This window comes from Podarcis liolepis (assembly GCF_965112155.1).
Source record: "Podarcis liolepis genome assembly, chromosome: 7".
Classification (NCBI taxonomy): Eukaryota; Metazoa; Chordata; class Lepidosauria; order Squamata; family Lacertidae; genus Podarcis; species Podarcis liolepis.
In genome coordinates, this window is record NC_139561.1 from 33,829,002 (window position 1) to 33,852,171 (window position 23,170).

At 45.0% G+C, this 23,170-nt stretch overlaps 1 protein-coding gene across 2 annotated transcripts in view; it reads right to left on the bottom strand.

Annotated features, from left to right (window-relative positions):
• VSTM2B (V-set and transmembrane domain containing 2B) overlaps window positions 1-23,170 on the bottom strand; it is a 39,096-nt gene that overhangs the window by 5,187 nt on the left and 10,739 nt on the right. For both annotated transcript variants that reach the window (XM_083513818.1, XM_083513817.1), the window contains exons 4-5: window positions 22,433-22,462; window positions 16,701-17,181 (exon numbers count right to left, since the gene is read on the bottom strand). In XM_083513818.1, the coding sequence (XP_083369944.1) occupies window positions 16,701-17,181; window positions 22,433-22,462 (511 nt within the window). The remainder of the gene's footprint in view (window positions 1-16,700; window positions 17,182-22,432; window positions 22,463-23,170) is intronic.

The window sequence follows — 23,170 nt, forward strand, 5'->3', positions numbered from 1 at the left end:
TAATATATGAAATAAGGATGGAATTATGAAGAGGAACTGGCTAGGTTCATGGTTTTTTTTTCTATATTGTGATTTTTGCATAACACCCCCCCTCCCGATTTGCAATAAATTGCCAGGTCAAAAATTATGAAACCAGTACAGTGGTACCTTGGGTTAAGAACTTAATTCATTCTGGAGGTCTGTTCTTAACCTGAAACTGTTCTTAACCTGAAGCACCACTTTAGCTAATGGGGCCTCCTGCTGCCGCTCATCCTGAAGCAAAATTCTTAACCCGAGGTAATATTTCTGGGTTAGCGGAGTCTGTAACCTGAAGCGTACGTAACCCGAGGTACCACTGTATCATGATATGGACCTCAAACTGGTTTTGGACGATATGTTGATATATCGCTCAGCCCTACTCTGAATACCAGTTGCTGGGAAACACAAAGGGGGAGGGTGTGGGATAGTTTCTGCCTCACACTTTAATCAGTCTCGGCTCCCCCCAAAGAATTCTGGGTTCTGTAGTTTGTTATGGGTGCTGAGAGTTGTTCGCAGGCCTCCTATTCCACTCACAGAGCTACATTTCTCAGAGTTCCCTGGGAAGAGGAGTTGATTGTTAAACCACTCAATGCATATTAATCTTTTCCTGCATGCAAACTGCGGAAGTTTAAAAATGCAGGGCAAATGTTGGTTTACAACAGATGGCTTGTAGAATCCCCAGGGATATTTCCCTGTCTTTTGAGAATAATCTCTGATCTGTCTTGTGAGTAGGACAGCACAGTGCTAGATAATTAATCTTTAAAGGGATCAGGTCATAACCCTATAAAACGTTAGGCTTAGCATCATAGTTCAACACTTGGTCAATTTTTTGCAGACCAGTGGGTCAAACTGAGTTGAATTTGCTTCTTCTGTATGCCTGTGTGGATCTCTTAGATGTGTGGTGCAACGATGCTTAATATTTCTACAGCACTTTCCATTGCTTAGAATACTTCATGAGAATGCGAAAAGAGATGGATCAGATCAAAGGCCAGTATTTAGGCCAGTATCCCGTTTCTCACTGGACAGAAAGGTGCCTCTAGAAAGCCCACAAGCAGGACCTGAGGGCAATAACCCACTCCCAGTGTCGCTCATGAACCACAGGTATTCAGAAGCATACTCCTGGAGGTAGCAGGACACAGCCATTTGATAGGCTTATTTGTCACGAATTTGTATAATGCCTGTTGAAAGCTGGGAGCAGTCTTGAGGAATTTGGGGCCAATGTGCCATCATTATGCTGTTGACACTCAGCTCTGTTTCTCCAGAACATCTGAGTTAGGAGAGCTGTGCAGTCCCTGTATCCGTGTTTGGATGCAGAGGTGAGAGGGATGGCGAAAAGGAAGCTGAGCTTGAATCCCGGCAAAACAAGGCCAGTAGTTCCCATGACCAAGACATTGGTACAATTGCCTAACCTGGGTGGGATTCCCTCTCCCTGAAGGAGCAAGTCTGCAATCTGGGGTGGGTGCTTCTGCATCCAGTTTCGTCACTGGAGGCCCAGGTAGCCTCAATGGTTAGAAGTGCAGATTGAAGCAGATGTTTTACGTCACTGTTTTTTAACTGGTAATTTTGCTGTGTTGTTCTTTTTGAGGTCTTAAAAAATAATAATCAAACAGTATGTGCATTTTGTGAAATAATAATAAAGAAAGCTGCCTTAAGTCTGCAGCCATCAGCATGTCTTATGGCAGTGAATTCCACAGGTTAACTACGCATGATGTGAAGAAGTAGTTCCTTCCTTGCCTGTCCTGAATCTCCTAATCGTCAAGAAGTGGAGGAAAACATCTCTATAGACACTTTGCCAAATTTTATAGACCTAGGAGCATAGGAAGCTGCCTTGGACCAAGTCAGATCTTAGCTGATCTATTTCAGTATTGTCGACAGTGACTTACAGCTGCTGTCCATGGTTTAAGACAGGAGTCTGCAGAAGTACAGAGACATTTTATTATTATTATTGGGGGAAGGAAAAACTTCAAAAACAGCCATATGAAGACAGAGTGTGCTTTGTAGCTGCTACAGAATGCCAACTGTTTGGGGTGGGGTGGGGGATGTAAAACCAGTTGAGGGAGGAGGTGGAATGGAGTATCATTTCAGCAGGGCATGGCTGGCTGGGTGGCTGGAAGATCTCTGCCCTGCCTCTCTTCCTTAATAATAATAATAATAATAATAATTTTAAAAAAATTATTTATATCCCGCCCTCCCCAGCCGAAGCCGGGCTCAGGGTGGCTAACAACAATAAAATAATACAACATTCTAAAATCATTTCATTATAAAATTAATTCAAATCAAATTAATGGCAACCACTGGGCTAGAGTTCTGTGAGCATTACCAAAGGAGGGAGTCAGGCTGTGCCCTGACCAAAGGCCTGGTGGAACAGCTCTGTCTTGCAGGCCCTGCGGAAAGGTCTCAAGTCCCACAGGGCCCTAGTCTCTCGTGACAGAGCATTCCACCAGATCGGAGCCATTCCTTCATGGAATTCAGTGCGGCCTCAGGTTTCCAGCCAGTCTCCCTTGTACCTCCGTGTGTTCAGCAAGGGCTGGTGCATCGCATGCCTCCCAACCATCATTCTCTCCCTACTAAGCTTTGTCCTTTTGAAGTCAGAAAAGGTGCCGGACTGAATGGTGACACCCTTTCCTTGCCCAGAGCCATATTCGCAAGATACAGATTCCGCTGTTCTGCTAAAGTGCTCCACTTCCCTGATGACAGCAATTTGCCTCCCCGTTGGTAACAGCCCAGCAATGCAAAAATAACGGTTGCTAAGGACTGTTGTGACAAATAACCCCCCGTTTCACTGACACCCTGGCTTTTACCAATGCAAAAACCAACAGGAGCTGTTTAATATTGATGCACACAGTTGCTTTGTTCCTGCCTTGCTCGCAGGAACGCAGTGGTACATACAGGCATTGTGCACTTGCCACAAGACGCACTCCTTAAATTAAAAACCTATAATCAATTCATCTTCCTCCTAATACAATGCTGTCAGAGATTTGTACGGTGGGGGGGAACAACACAACAGCAACAACACAAACCGGGTCCTTTCAAAATACTCACAATTGCTGTGCTTTTCTTCTCTACTTCCAGACCTTTTTGGCCCTTGTTAATAAAAACGTTGGCTTTGCTTCACAGAAAAGAAAGAAGGAAAAAGACTCCAGCATGGAACCAACTCCAGTGTCAGAGACATCTTGCCTATGTATATTTGTGGCTGAGATTCGCAGGTGAGCAGGGTGCTCTTGTCCTGCAGGCTTCCCACAGGCATCTGACTGGCTACTTTGAGAACAGGATGGTGGACTAGACAGGCCAGCAGGCTCTTCTTATATTCTTAACTAAGGTTGATTCATGGCAGATGAAAGGAAGGACTTCTTTACATAGCACATAGTTAGACTATGGAACTCACTCCCACAGGAGGCAGAGATGGATTTAAAAGAGGAATGGACCAATTCATGGAGGAGAGGATTATCAATGACTACTAGCCACCATGCTCTGCCTCCACAGTTAGAGGCAGCAAGGCTTCTGAATACCAGTTGCTGGGAACCACAGAAGGGGAGAGGGCTCTTGAGTTCAAATCCTGCTTGCTGTTTTTTCACAGGCAGCTGTTTGGCCACTGCTGGACTAGATGGTCTGATCCAGCAGGCTCTTTTTATGTTCTTATGCTTTGATCTTTACCTGGGAGTAAGTCCCATTGAACTCAAGGGGGCTTGTGCCTGGGAAGGCATATACAGTGGTACCTCGGGTTACAGACGCTTCAGGTTACAGACTCTGCTAACCCAGAAATAGTACCTCAGGTTAGGAACTTTGCTTCAGGATGAGAACAGAAATTGTGCTCTGGCGGCGCGGCGGCAGCGGGAGGCCCTATTAGCTAAAGTGGTACCTCAGGTTAAGAACAGTTTCAGGTTAAGAATGGACCTCCAGAACGAATTAAGTTCTTAACCCGAGGTACCACTGTATAAAACTGCCCTGTTAAACACCTATTTACTGTTGCAGTTCCTGCTACCGTTGCTGTATTATGAAAGGAGCTGTCCAGCAGATCAGGAAGAAGGTTTTTTTTAAAAAACAGGACTTTTCCAGCTAAAGCAAGGATGAGAAACCTGTGGCCCTCCAAATATTGTTGTGCTCCAACTCCCATCAACTTCAGCCAGAGTGATCAAATGTTGGGAATCCAAACCATATCTTAAGGGTCACAGGGTTCTCTACCCCTGAGCTAAGCAGGAAAGCAGAACTAGGAAATGGGAAAGAAGGGGTGTTGCATTAGCAGTAGCTAAGCCTCACCTGAACATTTTTTTTAGTTGCCTCACCGCTTTCTAGAGCATCAGCATAGCCATGATACAGAGCATGATTCTGAAGTCATCTTCCCACATAGAACTCAGTATTGGAGACCTTGTGTTGCCAGATAGCCACTGAACTTCCTGGTTTGGGTATCCACTTGGCCTCAATGCTGCTCCTGTTGCCCCAGGGATTTTGGGCAGCGAGAGCAGTGAGGGTATCCTAAATTGGCAGCTTTCTTGAGGGCAGCACATTTCAAGGTAGTGGCCTTAGAGACGGATGCTGTTGTCCACTGTCGTTAGCCCATGGACAATTATGATCCTGGGGCTTCAGATTCCAAGCTGCTAACATACTATCAGTGACTACTATAGGTATATGAAAGCGACTGTGCTAGCAAAACTTTTGTTTTTTGGGGTAGACTCACAGCATTGATGGATGTATTTACAAGCAAATCTTGGGTTTGTGAACTCTCAGCAGGAACAGTCTCTTTTCTCAGACATTTCACAGTTAATGACTATATTGGTTGTATCTTCCAATTATTTTTTTTAAAGGAGAGAAGGTTTCACAGGGTGTCTCTCCCACCTACTACACATAATTATATATCTGTAAGTCGTCCCACACACATCTGGATTAGAGGAAAGACCTGCCCCATCAGATAATGACAAACCCTAAAGGCATAAATGTTATTCTATTACTGCAAACACCCCACAAAAGGAGCCTTATAACTTAATTTGTTTCTGTTGCAAACTGTTAGGAAGACCCCCTATGCCACTTACAGAACTACTCTTTGATTGCTATACAGATTGATATAGCAATCTGTGATAGGAATAGGAGTCTCCTAGCAACTCTCAGAACCCGTAACAAACTACAGTTCCCAGGATCCTTTGGGAGATGCTATGGCTGTTTAAAGTGGCATGCTACTGCTTTAAATGTAGGCCATTCTCCAGGTGCCTCTGTGGAAATAGGTAGCAAGAATTCAAGTAAGACTCCGGCTACCTCCAGGCTTTTGCAAGGGGGAAGTTAAGTGCAGGTTAGAAATCTAGGTTTGGATAATTAAAGTGGATCTGCTGCCCTGCTGCAACAAATCCATGTTATTTGTTTGTTTTTGTTTTTAAATGGTACCTTTGTGGTTAGGAAAATGAACTGAAATCACCATACAAACAAATCTTGATGAATTCACGACGAATGCTCATTGTCGTATAATCTCTCCCAGGGCCAGATTAAAACCTTTAGAGGGCCTAAACACTGAAAAGATGGTGGTGCCCCTCCATACATAATTCTAAATAAAAACAACACGAAACTGTAAAATGGAAAGAATTTTTTTTTTTAAAAAAATGAGACAAATCTACCATGCATGCTGAAATTAAAACGGCTTCTTTCTAGTTTTCTGATGGCAAAATTCTTGAAAAGTTCATTGAAGCTGACTCGACAAAGCAAGCTCGCTTCCAGACACAGTGGAGAAAGTGAATCAAGTCTGTCCTTACACATTGTTGTTATCTGAAGATTTTTTCATTTCAGCCAAGAAAAAGAGTGATCTGCGGAGCATTTAGTAATAATCAACATTAGAAGAATGATGACTACTTTGATGATTAAAAATAAAATAAAATGTCAAATTCTTCTTTTTTAATTAAAAAAAATCCTCAATTAGTTGGGTGCTCCTGTTTTGCTGGTGCCTTAAACACATGCCTAGTCTACCTATTCGGTAATCCAGCACTGACCTCTGCACAAACAAATCAGGATCAATGCTCAGTAAAGCCTGAATAGAGTCTAACCTCTCTGTAAACTTGGAGGAGCCCTAAACTACAACCTTTGCAGGTTTCATGTAGCACCCAGGGTTGCTGGAAAGATGAAACATACAGAAGCCAATCCCCTATTTTGGGAAAGATAAAATCCAACTCTCATGCAGATCCACCTCCATCTTTAAGAGGCAAATATTCTGTGTACCTGTGTAACTTTGGGGACTCCTCTTTTTGCATTCCTGTCTGTACATCAGCCATCTGAGAACAATGTTCCAGGCATGCATCAGACGAGATGAACTCTAATCTAGGAAAACAGCCACCACAATAAATCTACTAGTCCTTAAGGGACTCTTTTTTTTTAAAAAAAGAGTGTGTGTTCATAGCAGGGACTCCACATTCCAGGCACGTCTGAACCCTTATTTTAAGAATTAAGCACTGACACATATAGCTCTCGACCATCACAAACTTTCCAAATGAAGAAGTTCAACCACCTATCTGTTTCCTCTGGTGGACTCTAAGGACATTTTTCATACTCTAGGAATTAATTAACATCCCATTACAAAAAAACAACAACCCCTTGATTCAAGGGAGTCCTTAATAAGCCTGGCTTTAAAAACTCTAGTGATGCATGTTTAATAAAAAGTTCCTTTTGCATGTTTCTTGCCTAGTGACATTTAAGAACCCTGGTTTCAATTACGGCAAATATCCTTTGTGTTATTTAATATACCTAGGATAAGTAGACTAGCTGCTGGACCCAGATCTCTTCTACATCAGGAAACAAGGCTGTAGCCCTTAGTTGTTAAAATGGGCAAAGTTAGTGCACACCCTCCCACATTTCTCTGATGAAAAGAAGAATGTCCTATTTCATCATCATCATCATCATCATCATCATATTTATACCCCACCTATCTGACTGGGCTGCCCCAGTCACTCTGGATGGCTCCCAACATATATAAAAACATAATAAAACATTAAACGTCAAAAAACTTCTCTATATAGGGCTGCCTTCAGATGTCTTCTAAAGGTTGTATAGTTACTTATCTCCTTGGTTTGGGAGTTGCATAACTCTATTCCCACCAGCATTTCTCCGATGAAAATAGGGACATCCTAAGGAGAAGTGGGATATTCCGGGATCAAATCAGAAACCAGGGACAGCTTCTGTAAACCCAGAACGGTCCCTGGAAAACAGAGACACTTGGAGGGTCTGTTAGTGAAGTGACAGTACTGTATGTACCAGGGGTAGCCAATGTGGTTGAAATCCACACTGGCTGGACACTGCTGGACTACAATTCCCATCATCCTTGACCATTTGTCATGTTGGCTGGGACTGATGGGAATTGGAGTCTAGCAACCACACAGGCGCCTCCTATCACAGGAAGCTGCCTTATATCGAGCCAGACCATTGGTTCGTCTAGTTTAGTACTGTTGGACTACAACACTCATCATCCCATATCATTCACATGCTGGCTCAGCCTGATAGGAGCTGTAGGGTATCAGGTTCCACATCCAAAGTCTATTGACTAGGATAATTGGGGAAGAACAATATTAGCAACATGGGAAGTTGCCTTACACCAGGCCCATTTTCCCCGGCCATCTCACAGCCCTAGCCATATCAATAATTATAATGTATTATCAATTTTAATCCCATGCTTTGTTACCCCTAGGATGGTATACACAGCTATTAACAGTTGTCCTGTGAGCTTCCATAAACAATATTTTCCTCTAATTCTTGTGTTGCTTTGCAAATTTTGTATTTTGTAAAGGTCTTTGGCTATGCAAAATTAACTTGAGTGACTAGAGCCCACTGTAATCAGCTTTGAATGGCAGCAGCTCATTAAGAGTCTCAAGTTCCCATCACTTTCTACCTGATCCTTTTAAGACTGGAGATGTCAGAGATAGGGATGGAGAAGAAATTCAATTCAGTACACATGCAAAGCCAAATCACATTCTCAGTATGCAAACTGAAACACAGCAGTGCTTTGAAACTGGCATTTATCCAAATTTTGGAATTCAGTTGTCCAACCAATGTTTAGAAAAAACACATATATTATGGGAAAGTGTGCGTACCGATTGAAGATATTAGTGAAAATAACACGCAAGAACACATTGTATTAGGAACAACAGATTGCAAAGATGTGTTCATGAGTCAAAACTGCATCTAAAAATGTGTTTATAGGAGACATTCTCACTAAAATGCTGATGGATTTTAATGAGGATTTTATACAAGAAAAACCTTCCGATTGCTGCAAAAAGGCGGAGATCTGAATTTCAGATTGGAAAAAGGAGAAGCAGAGTCAACCAAAATTGTTAGGTCCTTCCATCCCAAAATAAACTGGGATGCACGCACACACACACACACACACACACACACACACACATATCACCACATTATCTTAGGCAAATGCATTAAAACATTTAATGAGTTTAGTTTTGAGCATCTATTTCTTGTACAGATGCTTTTAAACACATTATTCACAGAGTGTCTGCAAAAAACACACATTTTTATTAACCTCAGGATCAGAAAGGTTAAATCAAACAAATGCAGAGGTGCTATTAATGCTTCAGTAATTAGGCAAGGATAGAAAATGTACCGCAAACATCTGCTAGTACATCACAAAACTGAAGACCTCCTGGAAACTCCCTTCACCCTTCAATACAGAGACTTCCACTAGGCACAAAGGCCTAGTGGAAAAGAAATGTTCTCTCCCCCCCCCCCCAGCACCTGCAGATATGTAATGATGGTGCCAAGTGAGCCTCCCTGGGGGCAGCAGTCCACAAACAAGTCCATGATGCTTTCGTGGTGCACTTATAATGAACCATCCACTCCTCATTCCACCTTTTCCAGAGGCCAAAACTTGACGCACCCCTTTGCGCTGCATTCCCTGGCTAAGCAAGGCACTGGGTTTTGGGAAGGAGGCACAAGGCTCTGGCAGGGTCTTAAAGCCCTCCCACCCCCTTCCCAAAGCTGGGAAAGCACTAACTAGGCTTTGGGAAGGAGGATGGAGGGCTCTAGGACCCTGTCAGAGCCATCATGCCTCATTCCCAAAGCCCAGTGGGGTGGGGTGTCAAATGTTGCTGAGGGCCACCAGAAAAGGTCTCAAGGGCCACCTGTGGACTGCCCTGGGATAGACTGTTGATGGGGACAGAACTGACATCAGCACGTAAATCCGGTGCTTAAGAGCTTGCACCAGAACTCTCCCATTGTTTGCTTATGTGTTTCTTCCATTCACATGCCATTGTTTCACCATGATGGAACTCAGAGAAGGTGCCATGTTTTTCCTGTCCCAGCAGTCCTCAGAGCCTCAGAAGGCCTCATCTTTGCAAAGAACCTCCTGGAAGAGGCTTTGCTCTTAGAGTTTAGTTACCCCTTTGCATCACTGGACACCCCTCTGTTTTTGAGTCCCAGCCAGGGGGAAATGGGGTGGGGATATAAATAAACAAATAATTTTCCTGTCAGCTCTTCCTCCCCTCTCCTTCATTCCCTCCCTGCCGCTGGCCTCCCACTTTTTACTCTTTCACTTTTGCTCTTTCCCTCCTGCACTTTTCCCTTTGAGGTATCGCTTCGCTGTCTGTCTCTTCTGCCTCCACCTCCGTCTCCCTTCACCTGCCTCTTTTTCCTTGTCCTCTCAGTGTCACTCCTCTTTCACTCCTGTTTTCCCCTCCTTCTCCTCCTCCTCCTGCTTCTTGCTGAGGACTGAAACTGACTCCTCCTGGATGTTGCCTTTTCATATTGCTCTGGAACACTGGCAGCATCCTCCTGATGCCTGTTGAGATTGCCTCATAATAGGGCTTCCTCCCCAGAAGATGCCTCATGAAGGCACTAACCAGACCCAGACCTCCAAAGCTGTGCCTTCAGAACACATTCTGGGACTGGCTCCACCCACCACACACCTTCCCACTTTGCACTGAATTATCTTGTGATCTAAGATTGCCTCTCCGTTAATTGGCTGCAACATTTCCTGCCCAATCATCAGTGCAGGAGGCTTCAAATGGTTTTGTTAACACGGTGTCCCCTATTCAGGAACATGTCCAACCACCAGAGATATAGAGCAGATAGAAAAGATAAGGCCAGATTATCAGGGGCAGGGGATCTTTGCCCTAACAGACATATCAGACATGCTCTTTTAGCTGCAAATGTTTATGCCCATCTGTTAGAGTGGCTTTGTGCCCATTACAATCTGATCTGGCTGTTTCATTAGGGCATATGCACTTCACAACCCACAGGCGGTCTACGCAAGGCTAAATAAATCAGCTGTGCAGGAAGCTTGATTTTTCTCTTTGATAGTCGGAAGGCTCAGGCCCCATCTGCACTGTAAATTCAAAGCAGTATCATACTGCCTCTCCCCATATGAACCAACCCAGACCGTGCCATCGTCATCTGAGGCCATTCTTCATGTGCCTCCTTCGCAAGAGTTTTGGGGTTTGGCAACTCGGGAACGGGCCTTTTCTGTGGTGGCTCCCTGCTTGTGGAACACTCTCCCCAGGGAGGCTCACCTGGTGCCTTCGTTACATCTCTTTAGGCACCGGATAAAAACATTCCTCTTCTCCCAGGCCTTGTACTAAACCAACCATCTATGGCATTTTAAATGGTGGGGTTTTGTTCACTCTTTGTGTTTGTTATTATGTTATGCATTTTCATGTTTTTATATTGTAAACCACCCTGAGATCCTCAGGATGAAGGGTGGTATAGACATCTTAAAAATAAAAAAATAAAAGCAGTAATGGCTTCCTCCCAAATAATCATGGGAGCTGTGGTTTGTTAAGGGTGCTGAAGGTCGGTAGGCACAGTGGCGGCTAGTAACAATTTACTTGGGAGGGATGCAATTCTTTCATCACAAGAGGTTCTGCCCAACACTTATTTAGAAAAGTATGCCATTACACACACAGAGAGTGCCCTTGTCTCCTCATCTCTACCCCGCTATCAGTTAATGTCTGCACTTCTATGGACAGGGAAAGAGCTTCCATGTAAAGGACCCAAGTATGATTTTCATACAAGATTTACTCCATTCCTCTTATTTTAAAAATAAGCCATACCACACAATGTAATTTTCTGAATTCATGCATTGTTTACACCTGCTCATCCCTTGTGCAAAAACTAAACACAAAATAACCTTTTAAAAAGTGAAGAAAAGTTGCTTCCAGTTGCGTGCAGGAATGTAGATTCCTGCATCTGCCTCTCAGCCACTGCTTACCCATGGTGAGCATAGAAAACATGGGCTGTATCCAACTAACCTTTACTCAGAGTAGACCTATTAAAATTAAATGTCATAAGTTCGTTTTGTTCATTACTTGCAATGGATCTCTTTAGAGCATGGCTGACACTGGATACATGCTTTCATCTCCTAAAGGCACCTCTAGATGGAACAGTTTTCAACCATAAATTTCCATATTTGATGCATGCAAGCTGCACTAAATACCAGCTCTGACTCTAGCAGGATGAGTGCAGGCAGCACAGACCAAAAGAGGCATCAACTCAGTTTTACTCAAAAGTAGACCCATTAAAATACATGGACAACATGGACTAAGTGCCATTCATTTCAATATGTCTACTCTGATTCAAATTGATTACCTGCTATGGCGGCCCTAAATCTTTGCATCAGCAGTACCTGGTGCCCATTGTGACTGGTAAAGGTGAAATGCAGGGAGGCCAACAGTAGGTGGTGCCAAAGCCAGGCGGAGCCTACTAATTTGGTTGCCATTTTGTTCCCTGCTGAGGTCTACAAGGGCAATAGAAAGACTAAAGAGGAGGAAGCTGAACCGCCTAGATTTATTGCAAGTAGTAAGGCAGGCCAGTGGGTCATATTGAGGTTGGTGGGGCAGTGCTATCCTAATGGGGCAACCTCCATTGATGCAGCAAAAGAACAGCCCTGCTGGATTGGTCTAGAAGGGTTGGTCTAGTCCGCTACCACCAGCACCATGACCATCATCATGTTTACATTACTGGGTTCTTTCCATCCGTGTTCTACTTAGATCAGACACACTGAAGTTAATGGACTTAGCAATAACCATCAGTTTCAAGGGGTCTACCTATCACCACCACTATCATCATTTATTTGTGGCTTACAACAAAAATGTTTTAAAATGACTTACAATTCTAAAGGCATACACGATACAGAATTTAAAATTCATCAAAAAGACAAAAGATCATTAATTGACTAAAAGTGCTCATCCTGCAATACCATAAAAAAGAGGGGGGAAATCCAACTCCATCCTACTAAAAGATGAACGCCAATGCAGATTAGGATATCATCATTCCATGTGAACAGCAATTGAGAGTCAAACGACTGGGTGAACAGGAATGTCTTTGCCTGGCACCTAAAAGTTGTTAATGATGGCCTTTACCAAGCGCAACCAAGCACATTTCTCTTTGAAGAGCATTCCACAATTGGGGAGTCACCACTAAAAAGGTCTGTTCTCATATTACTACCCTCTGCAGCTCCCTTGGAGGGGGTAAATGGAGAAGGGGCTCAGATGATGAAAGCAGGATCTAGGTGGGTTCATGCAGGGAAAGGTGGTCCCTAACTTACTGGGGCCCTGAGCGACATGAGGCTTTATAGGTCAAAACTAGCACTAGGCAGTGGCGTAGCGTGGGTTGTCAGCACCCGGGGCAAGGCAAGTAATTTGCGCCCCCTAACCCGTGGATTTGCGCCCCCTAACCCGTGGATTTGCGCCCCCTAACCCTAACCTCCAGATGTTGTGGCCGGCCCCCCCTGCACCCCCCACGCTACGCCACTGGCACTAGGAATTGACAACCACTATTTCCAACACTTAAGCAAAATGCTTAAGGGAAGCTCCCCTCTAAAGCATGAAGTTAACAACCTTCATGGAGTCCGCTTCCCCAGTGGGTGATTTTCCTCCTTCCTTCCTGGAAGGAGAGGTTTTTCTCATTGTATCAAGCAGACACAGTTACTCTACTTCTAGGATCTATGCCACATTGATAGGAACCAGCGGGCAAAAAAGTACCACATACTCCTTCACAGCTCTCTCTGGAGTCAGCTCATCTATCATAAACAGCAACATGAACCAGTCTTGATACAGACAGAAATGACCTCTTGCTCTACATATTTGTGTGTAGAGGGGAAATGGTGGCCGAGGCATGAATAAAGCCCAGCAAAAATTTGTTGTGACAGTTTATGACAACATACAGCTGTAACCCTCTGAGCATAGCATGTCAGATCTGTCTCTGTTAAACATAGTGTGACCAGTACTGAACTCTGCTAAGCACTGAAATTAATGCAGTAAGAAATGTGATGTTGACTTAGAATGTACTCTCTTTCATCTTGCTGGAAGTTTTTTTTCTGGGATGTTTGTTTTGGACGTCTAGTACTCTTAATAGGGGGGAGGGGGCAGCATGGTGCCATCCATATATTATTGGACTCTCATCAGCCCCTGTAAACATGGCCAATGGTCAGAGATGATGGGAGTTGTAGTCCAACAACATCTGGGGGACACTCTGCTCTACACTATACATCATATTATCATTCAGAGTTTAAAAACATAACAAAATCATTTCTGGATCAGGCCAGTAGTCCATTTCGCCCAGCATCCACAATGGATGTTTATGGAAAGCACACAAGCAGGACCTGAGTGCAGCAACACTTTTCTCTCTCCAAAGTGGAGAAAAGTGTTGGAAAATGGAGGCAGCGTTCTATTGTTCTAATGTCACAACCTTCCAGTGTCCAAGAATTTCTTACAACAGCACTTTTTAGGAAAGTTCAGCATTATTGTTACCACTTCACAGATGAAACCAAGGCTTGAAAAGGAATGGCTATGAGCGTTCATAATGGAGGATTTTCTAGTTCAGAGCACCCATACTTTTACCCTCCAAAATGCTCTTCTATCAGCTCCAGTTGGCATGACCTGTGGTCGGGGAAAAGGCTGCAACTCAGGGGCAGAGCATCATCAGGTCAGTGACCCACCTATTCCAACATCCTGTTCTCACTTGAGCTGGTGCCAGTGGGAGACCAGCAAGCAGGAGTCAAGCACAAGAGCACCCTCCCATCCCGTGGTTTTCAGCAATCAGTATTCAGAAGCCTTGCTGCCTCCAACTGTGGAAGCAGCGCATACCAACCATGGCAAGTAGCCATCAATAGTTTTCTCCTCCTCCATGAATTTCACTAATCCTCTCTGAAAGCCATCTAAGTTGGTGGCTATCACTGCCTCCCGTGGGAGAGAATTCCATAGTTTAACCATGTGCTGTGTGAAGATGCTTCCTTTTATCTTTTCTGAATTCCAATGTTCAACTTCATTGGACAGAAGTACATGCATTCTAGTGTCATGAGTGGAGAGGGGACTTTTCTTCATCCCCTTTCTCTATGCCATGCATCATTTTATAAACTTCTGTCATGCTCCTCTAAACTAAAAAGTCCCAAAATGCATGCCACCCCCTTGAGGGGTCAATGGTCTGACTCATAAGGATAAGGAAGCTTCCTATGTTCTAGGTATTATAGGAGCTGTAGTTCAACAACATCTGGAGACATAGGCGCCGACTCCATGGGGCCTGAGGGGGCCTGAGCCCCCTTAAAAATTCGTTTGGGGGGGCTCTGCCCCCCCAATAATTTAAGAAAATTATTAGGCACCTTGCCAAAAACCGCGCAGGGGACTCCGGCGCGCGCCTCCCAAAGTGACCGGGAGCTCCTGAGAAGGGGCGGGCAGGTCGGTCAGTCAGAGGAAGACCCCCAGCGGCGGGACTTTAGAAAGGAATGGAACCGCGGGGCTGAGGAACGGCGTATTCGTCGCCGGCGAGGGACCGGGGTGAGGGGAGAATGGAGGGGACGGGAGTTCCCGCCGCCGGAGCGGGGCTTTTTTTCTGGGTTCGGCTAAGGTGACATTGGTAGGAGGGGGTGGCTGCCTCCCGGTGCGAAGCCTGGGGAGGGCAGGCCGGTTCTTGCATGCAAAAGCACCACTGCCATCCTGCCGCCAGTATGGACCCCGGTATGGGCCCCCCCAATATTTTTTATAAGTCGGCGCCCCTGTCTGGAGACCACCAGGTTGAGGAAGAATATGCTCTCATGCGGCAGACCAATAAACAAGGGATAGGTGATAGTTTGATCTTCAGAAGCACATATATCTTCTCTTTTGTTGATATGTACAGAGCTTGTTTACTATCTGCTCTAAGCACCCACTTCTCCATGCCTGCTACCTTTCCCACAAGCAAACAGTCTTGTGGAATTGCTATCAAATTCTTACATTCTCAATCACACCTGGAAATAAGCTTCTTTGAAATCAACAGGCCCTGCTGCCAAGGGAGTCAGTTCCAGCACGGGTGTCGCAACAAAACAAAGCATATCACAGAAAGAGTCAAGGCGGCCTCAGCAGGATCCCTATTACAAACATTTTCCCAGTGCTAATTTTTGCAGTGGGACAGAACTCTTTAAAACTGTCACCGAAGGCTTGTGTGAGAAAACATTTTTGCTTCTGCCAAATTGCAGTTGACAATAGTGTACTTTACAGGACTGAAAAAAATTCACATAAATTATCCCTATAATCGTTATAATAACATTGTAAGATAGTATAAACCTATTATCCCCATCATGTAGACTGAATGGCACCCAGTGAGGCAAAAATTGCATGGAGCCCACATTTTCAGTGGTGTATTACAACCACTTTCTAGTACTGAGCAGTAAAAAAATAGTTCCTATGAAAAGGTGTCAGCTTTTCAACTGCACTATTCAGAGCACGAATCATTCTGAGAATCATTAAGAGCTATTTGACAGTGGAACGGATTCCCTCAGAAGGTGGTGGACTCTTCTTCATTGGGTTTTTTTAGACAGAGGTTCAATGGCCATCCGCCAGGGGTTCTTTAGCTATTATTCCTGCATTGCAGAGAGGTGGACTAGATTACCCTTGGGGGCCCTTCCAACTCTACTTTTCTACAATTCTGTGAGAAGTTGCTCAGAAATATATCTGAACTCTTACAAAAATATTAAATGGTGGTGGTGTGGTGGGGGAATTAAATAAAAAAAAAACAGACCAGAGAATACTAAATAGGCATGAGCAAAAATGAATGTGTTGGGGAAATGACAATTTTCTATCCGTTAAGTTATTTCTGCCTACATGAGACTCAATTCTCAGAAATGTTACACAAACCAAGAAATGTTGCAGATCTAAGCAGTAAAGAGTTCACCTATCTATCTATCTATCTATCTATCTATCTATCTATCTATCTATCTATCTATTTCCTCCCGCTGTTGGAGGGTGATTAAATTCATCTGAGCCACCAAAATGAGATTTTAAAAACTCAGAAAAAATTAAGTCCCAACAGCAGAATTCTCATTCCGTGTGTACATTTTGTTATCTTTTCGCTCATGTAATACTTCTGACAATTTAGCCCGACATAGTCGGGAAATATTTTCTCAAGGAAGAAGAGGTGAACAAGGATTTGGCTTTTTCCTCCAATCACACCATATGCTTTTGTTAAAAGGATTAGCAGGAAGGAGCTGGGAAAGGAGACCCAAAGCGGACTCCAAACTGGCAATCGCCTTCTCTCAAGCAGAAAAGGGAGCCCAATATTTCCATTTCCCGGGAGATGCTGCTACATACACCCAGCCGTGTCCCGCCGGCTCACTTTTTGGCAAGGCCTCGACATGGTCCACATTCGCCGGCTACCAGATAAGGTCTTCCAGCAGCGCCGCGGGAAGATCCCTGCGCTTCTCGCCGCGCCCCGTCGGGTGTCGCTGCGCCTCCACCTACCTGATCCGTGCTGCTGGCGGAGGATGGTGGCTTTGCCCGGCGGAGGCGAGGCCGACGACGCTGCTGCTGCTGCCGCCGCCGCCACGATAGTCGTGGTGCTGGAGTTGGAGGAGGAAGAAGACGACGACGAGGAAGCCGCGGCAGGGATGGAGGCTGCTGACGAGGAGGAGGAAGAAGAGGCTGCTGCTTCGCCCTGCGCCGGCAGGAGACGCTTGTCCCCCAGGCGCGGCTCGGCCGTGGCTCGCCCGGGCGGGCTACTCCTGCGCGGGCCGCTGCTCTGGATGTGCGAGACCGCCTCGGCCGCCTGCACGTCGGGCGGGGAGAAGCGCGCCAGGACGCGCAGCTGCGCCTGGGCCTTGTGCTCCTGAGTGTCCTCGTCGCCGTAGTCCGACACGCGGCACTCGTACACGCCCTCGTCCTGTCGCCGTACACCGGACAGCCGCAGCCGGTGGGAGATGTCGTTGCCCTGGACGCGCACCGTCTGCAAAGAGAGCGAGAGAGAGCGAGAGAGAGACGCCTTAGCCGTCCAGTAGGATTGGTTTCCCGGGATGAGGAAGGAGCTTGGGGTCTGTTCCAGCGCACAGCTTGAAAAAGACCCGCGATGTATATAAGGCGCTTGCCTCCCACTTGTCCCCATCCTCCACTTGCTGGACTCCTGCCATGAACATATTTTTCTTTTGGAGAGCTGAACATGTGAGAGACAACTCGCCCCTCTAGAAATATCCTATATGCCTTCTGTATCCCCCCTCATTTCCCGTCCCCGTCTCGCCGGTGCCACCACTGAAAAGTCAAGATCGAAGCTGCAAACTTCCCTGGGTGTAAAGTTTGTAAGGAGGTGTGCAAAGGATTGCCCTGTTAGGTGCAAACAAGCAAAGCTGTATAATTTTAATAAAATACCCTCCTCGCCATAGAGGTGTGTTCACATGAACCCTCAATCCCTTGCCACCCACAGCTTACGGCTATATGGCGAACAAGCAACTGTGGGCGCACACCAGACCTTCTCTTATGCAATGTGCTCACATACCAGATTTCCAGCTATGACTGATTTACATGCACACTATGTTTCTAAATACACGTATGCAGAACTGCCTAGAGCTTGTAGTCACTGGGAGTTTGGGGAAACTATCCCTCCCTTGTATTTCAACCTCCCCCCCCCCAATTCCTAAGTAAGTGTGTGTACGTTTGCAGCCTTAATACTGCAATTCTGACATATATTTTTTATTTATTAGATTTATATACTGCCCTCCAGCAAAAGATGAAGGTGGTCCACAAGGTAAAATTGGGGACAAAGTCCCTCCTGCACAATGAAGCTATCTTCGGTAACTGCAGATGGGCTTTGCATTGTACAACATTGAGTGCCATAGTGTTTACATGTTTCATGTTTACATAGTGTCTGCCAATGGTACACTAGGTGGCTGTGCAGGATTTGGTCAATATGCACGCTGAAGATAAACCAGTCTCTGGTCACACTGTTTGGACAAGCACACACTTGAAGCTGCTTTGCACATAGGAGGTACAGTACCAGCAGGGAATTAATCTGAACCCGAGTCTGATTATGTGCATACATGTTTTTCTTGCATGCACAAGAAGTCTCAAAGCTGCCCATGTTTCTCAGGAAAATGCCAGAAACAAACCATGTGATTACTTTTAGTTGGTTGGCTATTATAAAATTGTATATCGCAAATGATGATCTGCAGGGGAAGGGCAGGTACTGTATAGAGCACCTTGTCTATCTAGCCCAGCATTGCCTAGTCTAGCAGGCAGTGGCTGTTCAGGGTCTAAGGCAGAAGTCATTCCTTTCACCTTTCCCCACAATCCTTTTTTTAAAAAACCTCAATAACTGGAGATGCCAGGGGATTGAACTTGAGATCTTCTGTATGCAAAGCAGCTGTTCTGCCACTGAGCTATGATACCTCCCATGAAATGCATATGTCTCATGAAATCATCATCAGCATCACCAGCTCCTCCTCTATTTTGAACCCTTCCCATCTCAATGATCTGTCAGAATGGCTTGTGGAGGGCTGGCAACTTCCAGTTCTGGACCTCTGGCTGGAAGCAATTTCCTATCCATGGGCTACAGCTACCACTGTCCCTGCCAACTGGCAAGAGCAGATGGGAAATGGAGCCCAGCAACATCTGGAGGTCTACAGCTCCCTTGTCCCTTCTGTAGAAAACACACACACAATAGTTTGCTCTGAAATCCAGGTTTCTCATCTGCATTCTGAAATAAATATCTGCTTCATCTCCTCCTATTCCTCTGTTTTTGAAACATGAGATGTATGTTTTCGGGACCCACTGTATTTTTTGTGATTGCATCCCCCCCCATAACGGCAATACCACCACCAATAAGTTATTGTGAAAAGCACAATAAAACTCTGTAAATCTCTAGTTGATTCTAATGCCCCATTAAGATACATAGGGAAGAAGTTGAAGGTAATCAGATTACAAGCAAGAGGGTGCTTTGTAGGTTAAACCAGAGCTCAGTTTGGAGCCTCAGCTAACCAGTCCTCGAACCTAGAAATACAGAATTTACATTGCAATGCATTAAATGAGAGTGTCCCTGAGCATGTGCAGAGCATCTTTCTTCGCAGGTCCTCACACCTGAGGGATCATGGATCTGGACTTGTAGGGGACCTGAGGCAGCTCCTCAAGGAACTTAAATCATAGAATCATAGAATCATAGAGTTGGAATAGACCACAAGGGCCCTCGAGTCCAACCCCCCGCCAAGCAGGAAACACCATCAGAGCACTCCTGACATATGGTTGTCAAGCCTCTGCTTAAAGACCTCCAAAGAAGGAAACTCCACCACACTCCTTGGCAGCAAATTCCACTGTCGAACAGCTCTTACTGTCAGGAAGTTCTTCCTAATGTTTAGGATTCCTAATGTAATCCTGCCCCCTCCCTTTGTCAAAAATAGACAATGTATGGACAGCATGCTTGACATAGTGTTAGAGGGACAACTCCTTGCAAAGAAGCTCTGTGGAATTAAACAACAACAACAAAAGCCTCTTTCCCTCTGTCTTAAAAATTCAATTTGTCTTCCTCCCGAAAATCAAATATTCCACTGCTGCAAGTCATTGCTTTTGGCCATTTCTATCCACCCCCTGCACCAAGGAATACTTCCAAGCATGGGGTCACTCATCCGAAATCAAATGCTGGCCACTAATTCCATCTCCTCCTTCCCTTAATTAAATGCATTTCTCCGTTGCAGTCAACAGCTAGCCACTAATCCTCCTTGCTCCCCCCTCTGCTTCCAGCAATAATGCATTTAAAATGTATCATCTGTCCAAAAGCAACCTCACTGTGCTGGCTCTCTCTAATCCTGCCCTCGTACTCTTGCAGAAACAAGTGCAGCCAACAGCACCCAGCCATTCATGCTTCATCTCTGATTCCCCAAAACAAATGCAGCCCTTCATACCCCTCACCTGATAATAATAACAACGGAAAACAGCTTCTGCATTTAATCCTCTGCAAAGCACACAAAATCCTGGTCAGAGAAAGGGGAGAGAGAAAAAAGATGCACCAGGTCCCTCAAAGTTGAACGCAGCCATGTTGCCATGAGTGAGTCCAAATCATCTTCCAAAAATAGATGCATTGGGACTAATATATTTTTCCCTTTCCCTCCCGTTCCCCCGTCTGAAATGCAGCCCGCAACATCTGCCTCTGAAATTCTGTCTCCAAACACTTTATCAATTTCCCTCTCCTCTGATCTTGTCCATATTTAGACATGCATATTCTCTCTCTCTCTCTCTCTCTCTCTCTCTCTCTCTCTCTCTCTCTCTCTCACACACACACACACACACACACACACACACTCCTATTGTTCTGTTTTCTATATTTTAATTATTCCTTTTTTGTCACCAGAAATAATAGTAGGATTGCCAACATGCCTGTTATCATCAGGGATCCCTGAGCTTGACCCTTATTTAAATAAAGCTCAGCTCCAAAGTGCTTCCTCAAAGAAACCCCAAAGATTCCGTTTCCTATTGATCTACGTTCCACACACCAGCAAACAGATTGTAGAGAAACCAATTACAGGTGGGTGCTCCAGATCTAAGGCAACCTCCCGTTTGCAATAAACAAATTTCATAGAGGCAGGCCAGGATGGCTTTGCCTCCAAAGCTTAAGATGCAATCAGTCCAAATAATCTAAAAACAAAAATCAATGTAGCAGGTGGGAAAGTGTGTGCGTCACCTCATTTGGGTAGGGGTGAAACGACTTCTGCAAGATGTCACAATGTGTGATGTATGAAGATAGAAAACTTAATTTTGGTCTCTTGTGCCAATTTAACAGTCACAACCTCTGATGAATTCTGGGAACTGTAGCTTGGTGATGGGGCAGGGCATAATCTATTAATGACTCTCCCTTCCACAGACCCTGGGTTCTTTGGGATGGGGGAAGTAAGAATATTGACTACAGTGCAGATATATACTTGGAATTAAGTTCTGAGTACATATTTAGGCAAAGGAAGTGGCAAAGCTCCTAGACCAGTGATTCTTGAAGGGTATATGAAGCATGCCACACTGATGTGGCAGGAGAGGATGGCAAATATGGAAGGAAGTTTCAAGGCAAACATTTCAGTGTAGTGTAATGTAGTATAATGGTTTTTCTCTCCAGAATATGGGTAGATATATTTTCAAGATGAGAGAAGGAGCATCGAATGATACTGAGGACAATCCTAGTTGTGTTTTCCAATACATCTCTTATCAATTAAACAGGTTGGTGTGGCACCGGCAAATTTTCATTCTGAAAGTGTGGCCCAGAGAAAAAAGTTTGAGAGCCACTGTCCTAGACTGTGACACTGCAGTCGGGGGGTTTACAGTGGTGCCCCGCAAGACGAATGCCTCGCAAGACGGAAAACTCGCTAGACGAAAGAGTTTTCCGTTTTGGAGGTGCTTCGCAAAACGAATCTCCTATGGGCTTGCTTCGCAAGACGAAAATGTCTTGCGAGTTCCTGCGTTTTTTCCCCTTTCCCCCCTTTTTTCTAAGCCGCTAAGCCGCTTATCAGCTGATCCGATAAGCCGATAAGCTGCTAAAAGCCGCTAATAGCGCTAATAGCGCTAATCCGCTAATCCGCTAATCCGTCAATGGGCTTGCTTCGCAAGACGAAAAAACCGCTAGACGAAGAGAATCACAGAATGGATTCTTTTCGTCTTGCGAGGCACCACTGTATATGTTTGCAAGTTCTGCCATGCGAAAAGCTCCCTTGTTGCATTCCTTTCATGGAAAGGGATATAGCTCAGTGGTAGAACATCTGTCCTCCCTGTTGATGTCCCAGGTTCAGTCCCTGGCATCTCCACATAGGGCTGGGGATGTTCCCTACCATAATCCAGTGCAGTGGGGGGACAGACCTGTGGCCCTTCAGATGTTGTTGGACCACAACTCCCATCATTTTTTAAAACATGGGTGGTGCTGGCTGGGAATGATGGGCATTGTAGTCCAAATAGGGTGACAGGTTTCCCCATCCCTGCTCTGGAGGGTTGACATGATGTGGGCAAGGAGGACATCCAAGAATTTGGCTGCATACCACGACGAATCAAGGCCCCATCTTTGTGAGGCCCCTCTCCAAGGACTCAGGAACAGGAGGGCTCCTCCAATCCCTGCTCCCTGAGATTCTTTAAGCTGGAATCGACAGGGACTTGTTTTTCCTATGTGCTCAGGCTGTGCCTACTGCTACCCCTACTCCAGCTAGATGCCTACAGAAAAGCAGAATGTACTGAGACACACTTACACTGATCTTTGTTGCATCCTTATTTGTTACCTGAAAAAGAAAAGAGGGAGAAATTAAACAGGGAGAATGGATGCATCAGAACAATATTTCTCTCGCACCATTCTCCCTCCCCCTCCCCACCTCACATGCACCCATTAAGCAGACAGTTCTCTTCCTCAAACAGGGTTAATGGCAGACCACCTTTCCTGGATTGGGGATACACTCAATTGCTTCTTAACTTACTGCGTATGTGGTTTGGGTGAAAGACAATCGGGTTGACTGGGTGGTAGTAAAACAGTTCTCACATTTTGCTATTTGATAACAGCATTTGAGGGCAGGGATGGCCACAAGTCGGTTAACTGACATATATCACAAGCAGCTGCAATTCCAAAGGCATCCTTGTAACGCGGAATAGCAATGGCAGAAGCAAGAAAGGGAACTTGGTGAACTGGCCTGAGGTAGTGGGTTTTGATCCATTGTATTTCCACACAAGTCTTTCTTGTTACTTATTATCCATTATTATCCATTATCCTGACCTTCAAATGCATGGTAAAGGTATCTGACAATGTCATATTAACAGTCTTAATCAAATCTACTCAGAAGTAATTCCTATTCCTACGGGAGTGGGGTTAGGATTGATATTAAAATAAGCAGCGACTTATAAAAGCAACATCAAAATAAAACCTCAATTGATGTTAAAAAGCTAAAAAGGCATAGGATTTTTTTTTAAGTCTTTGCCTGGCACTGGAGAGGCATCAG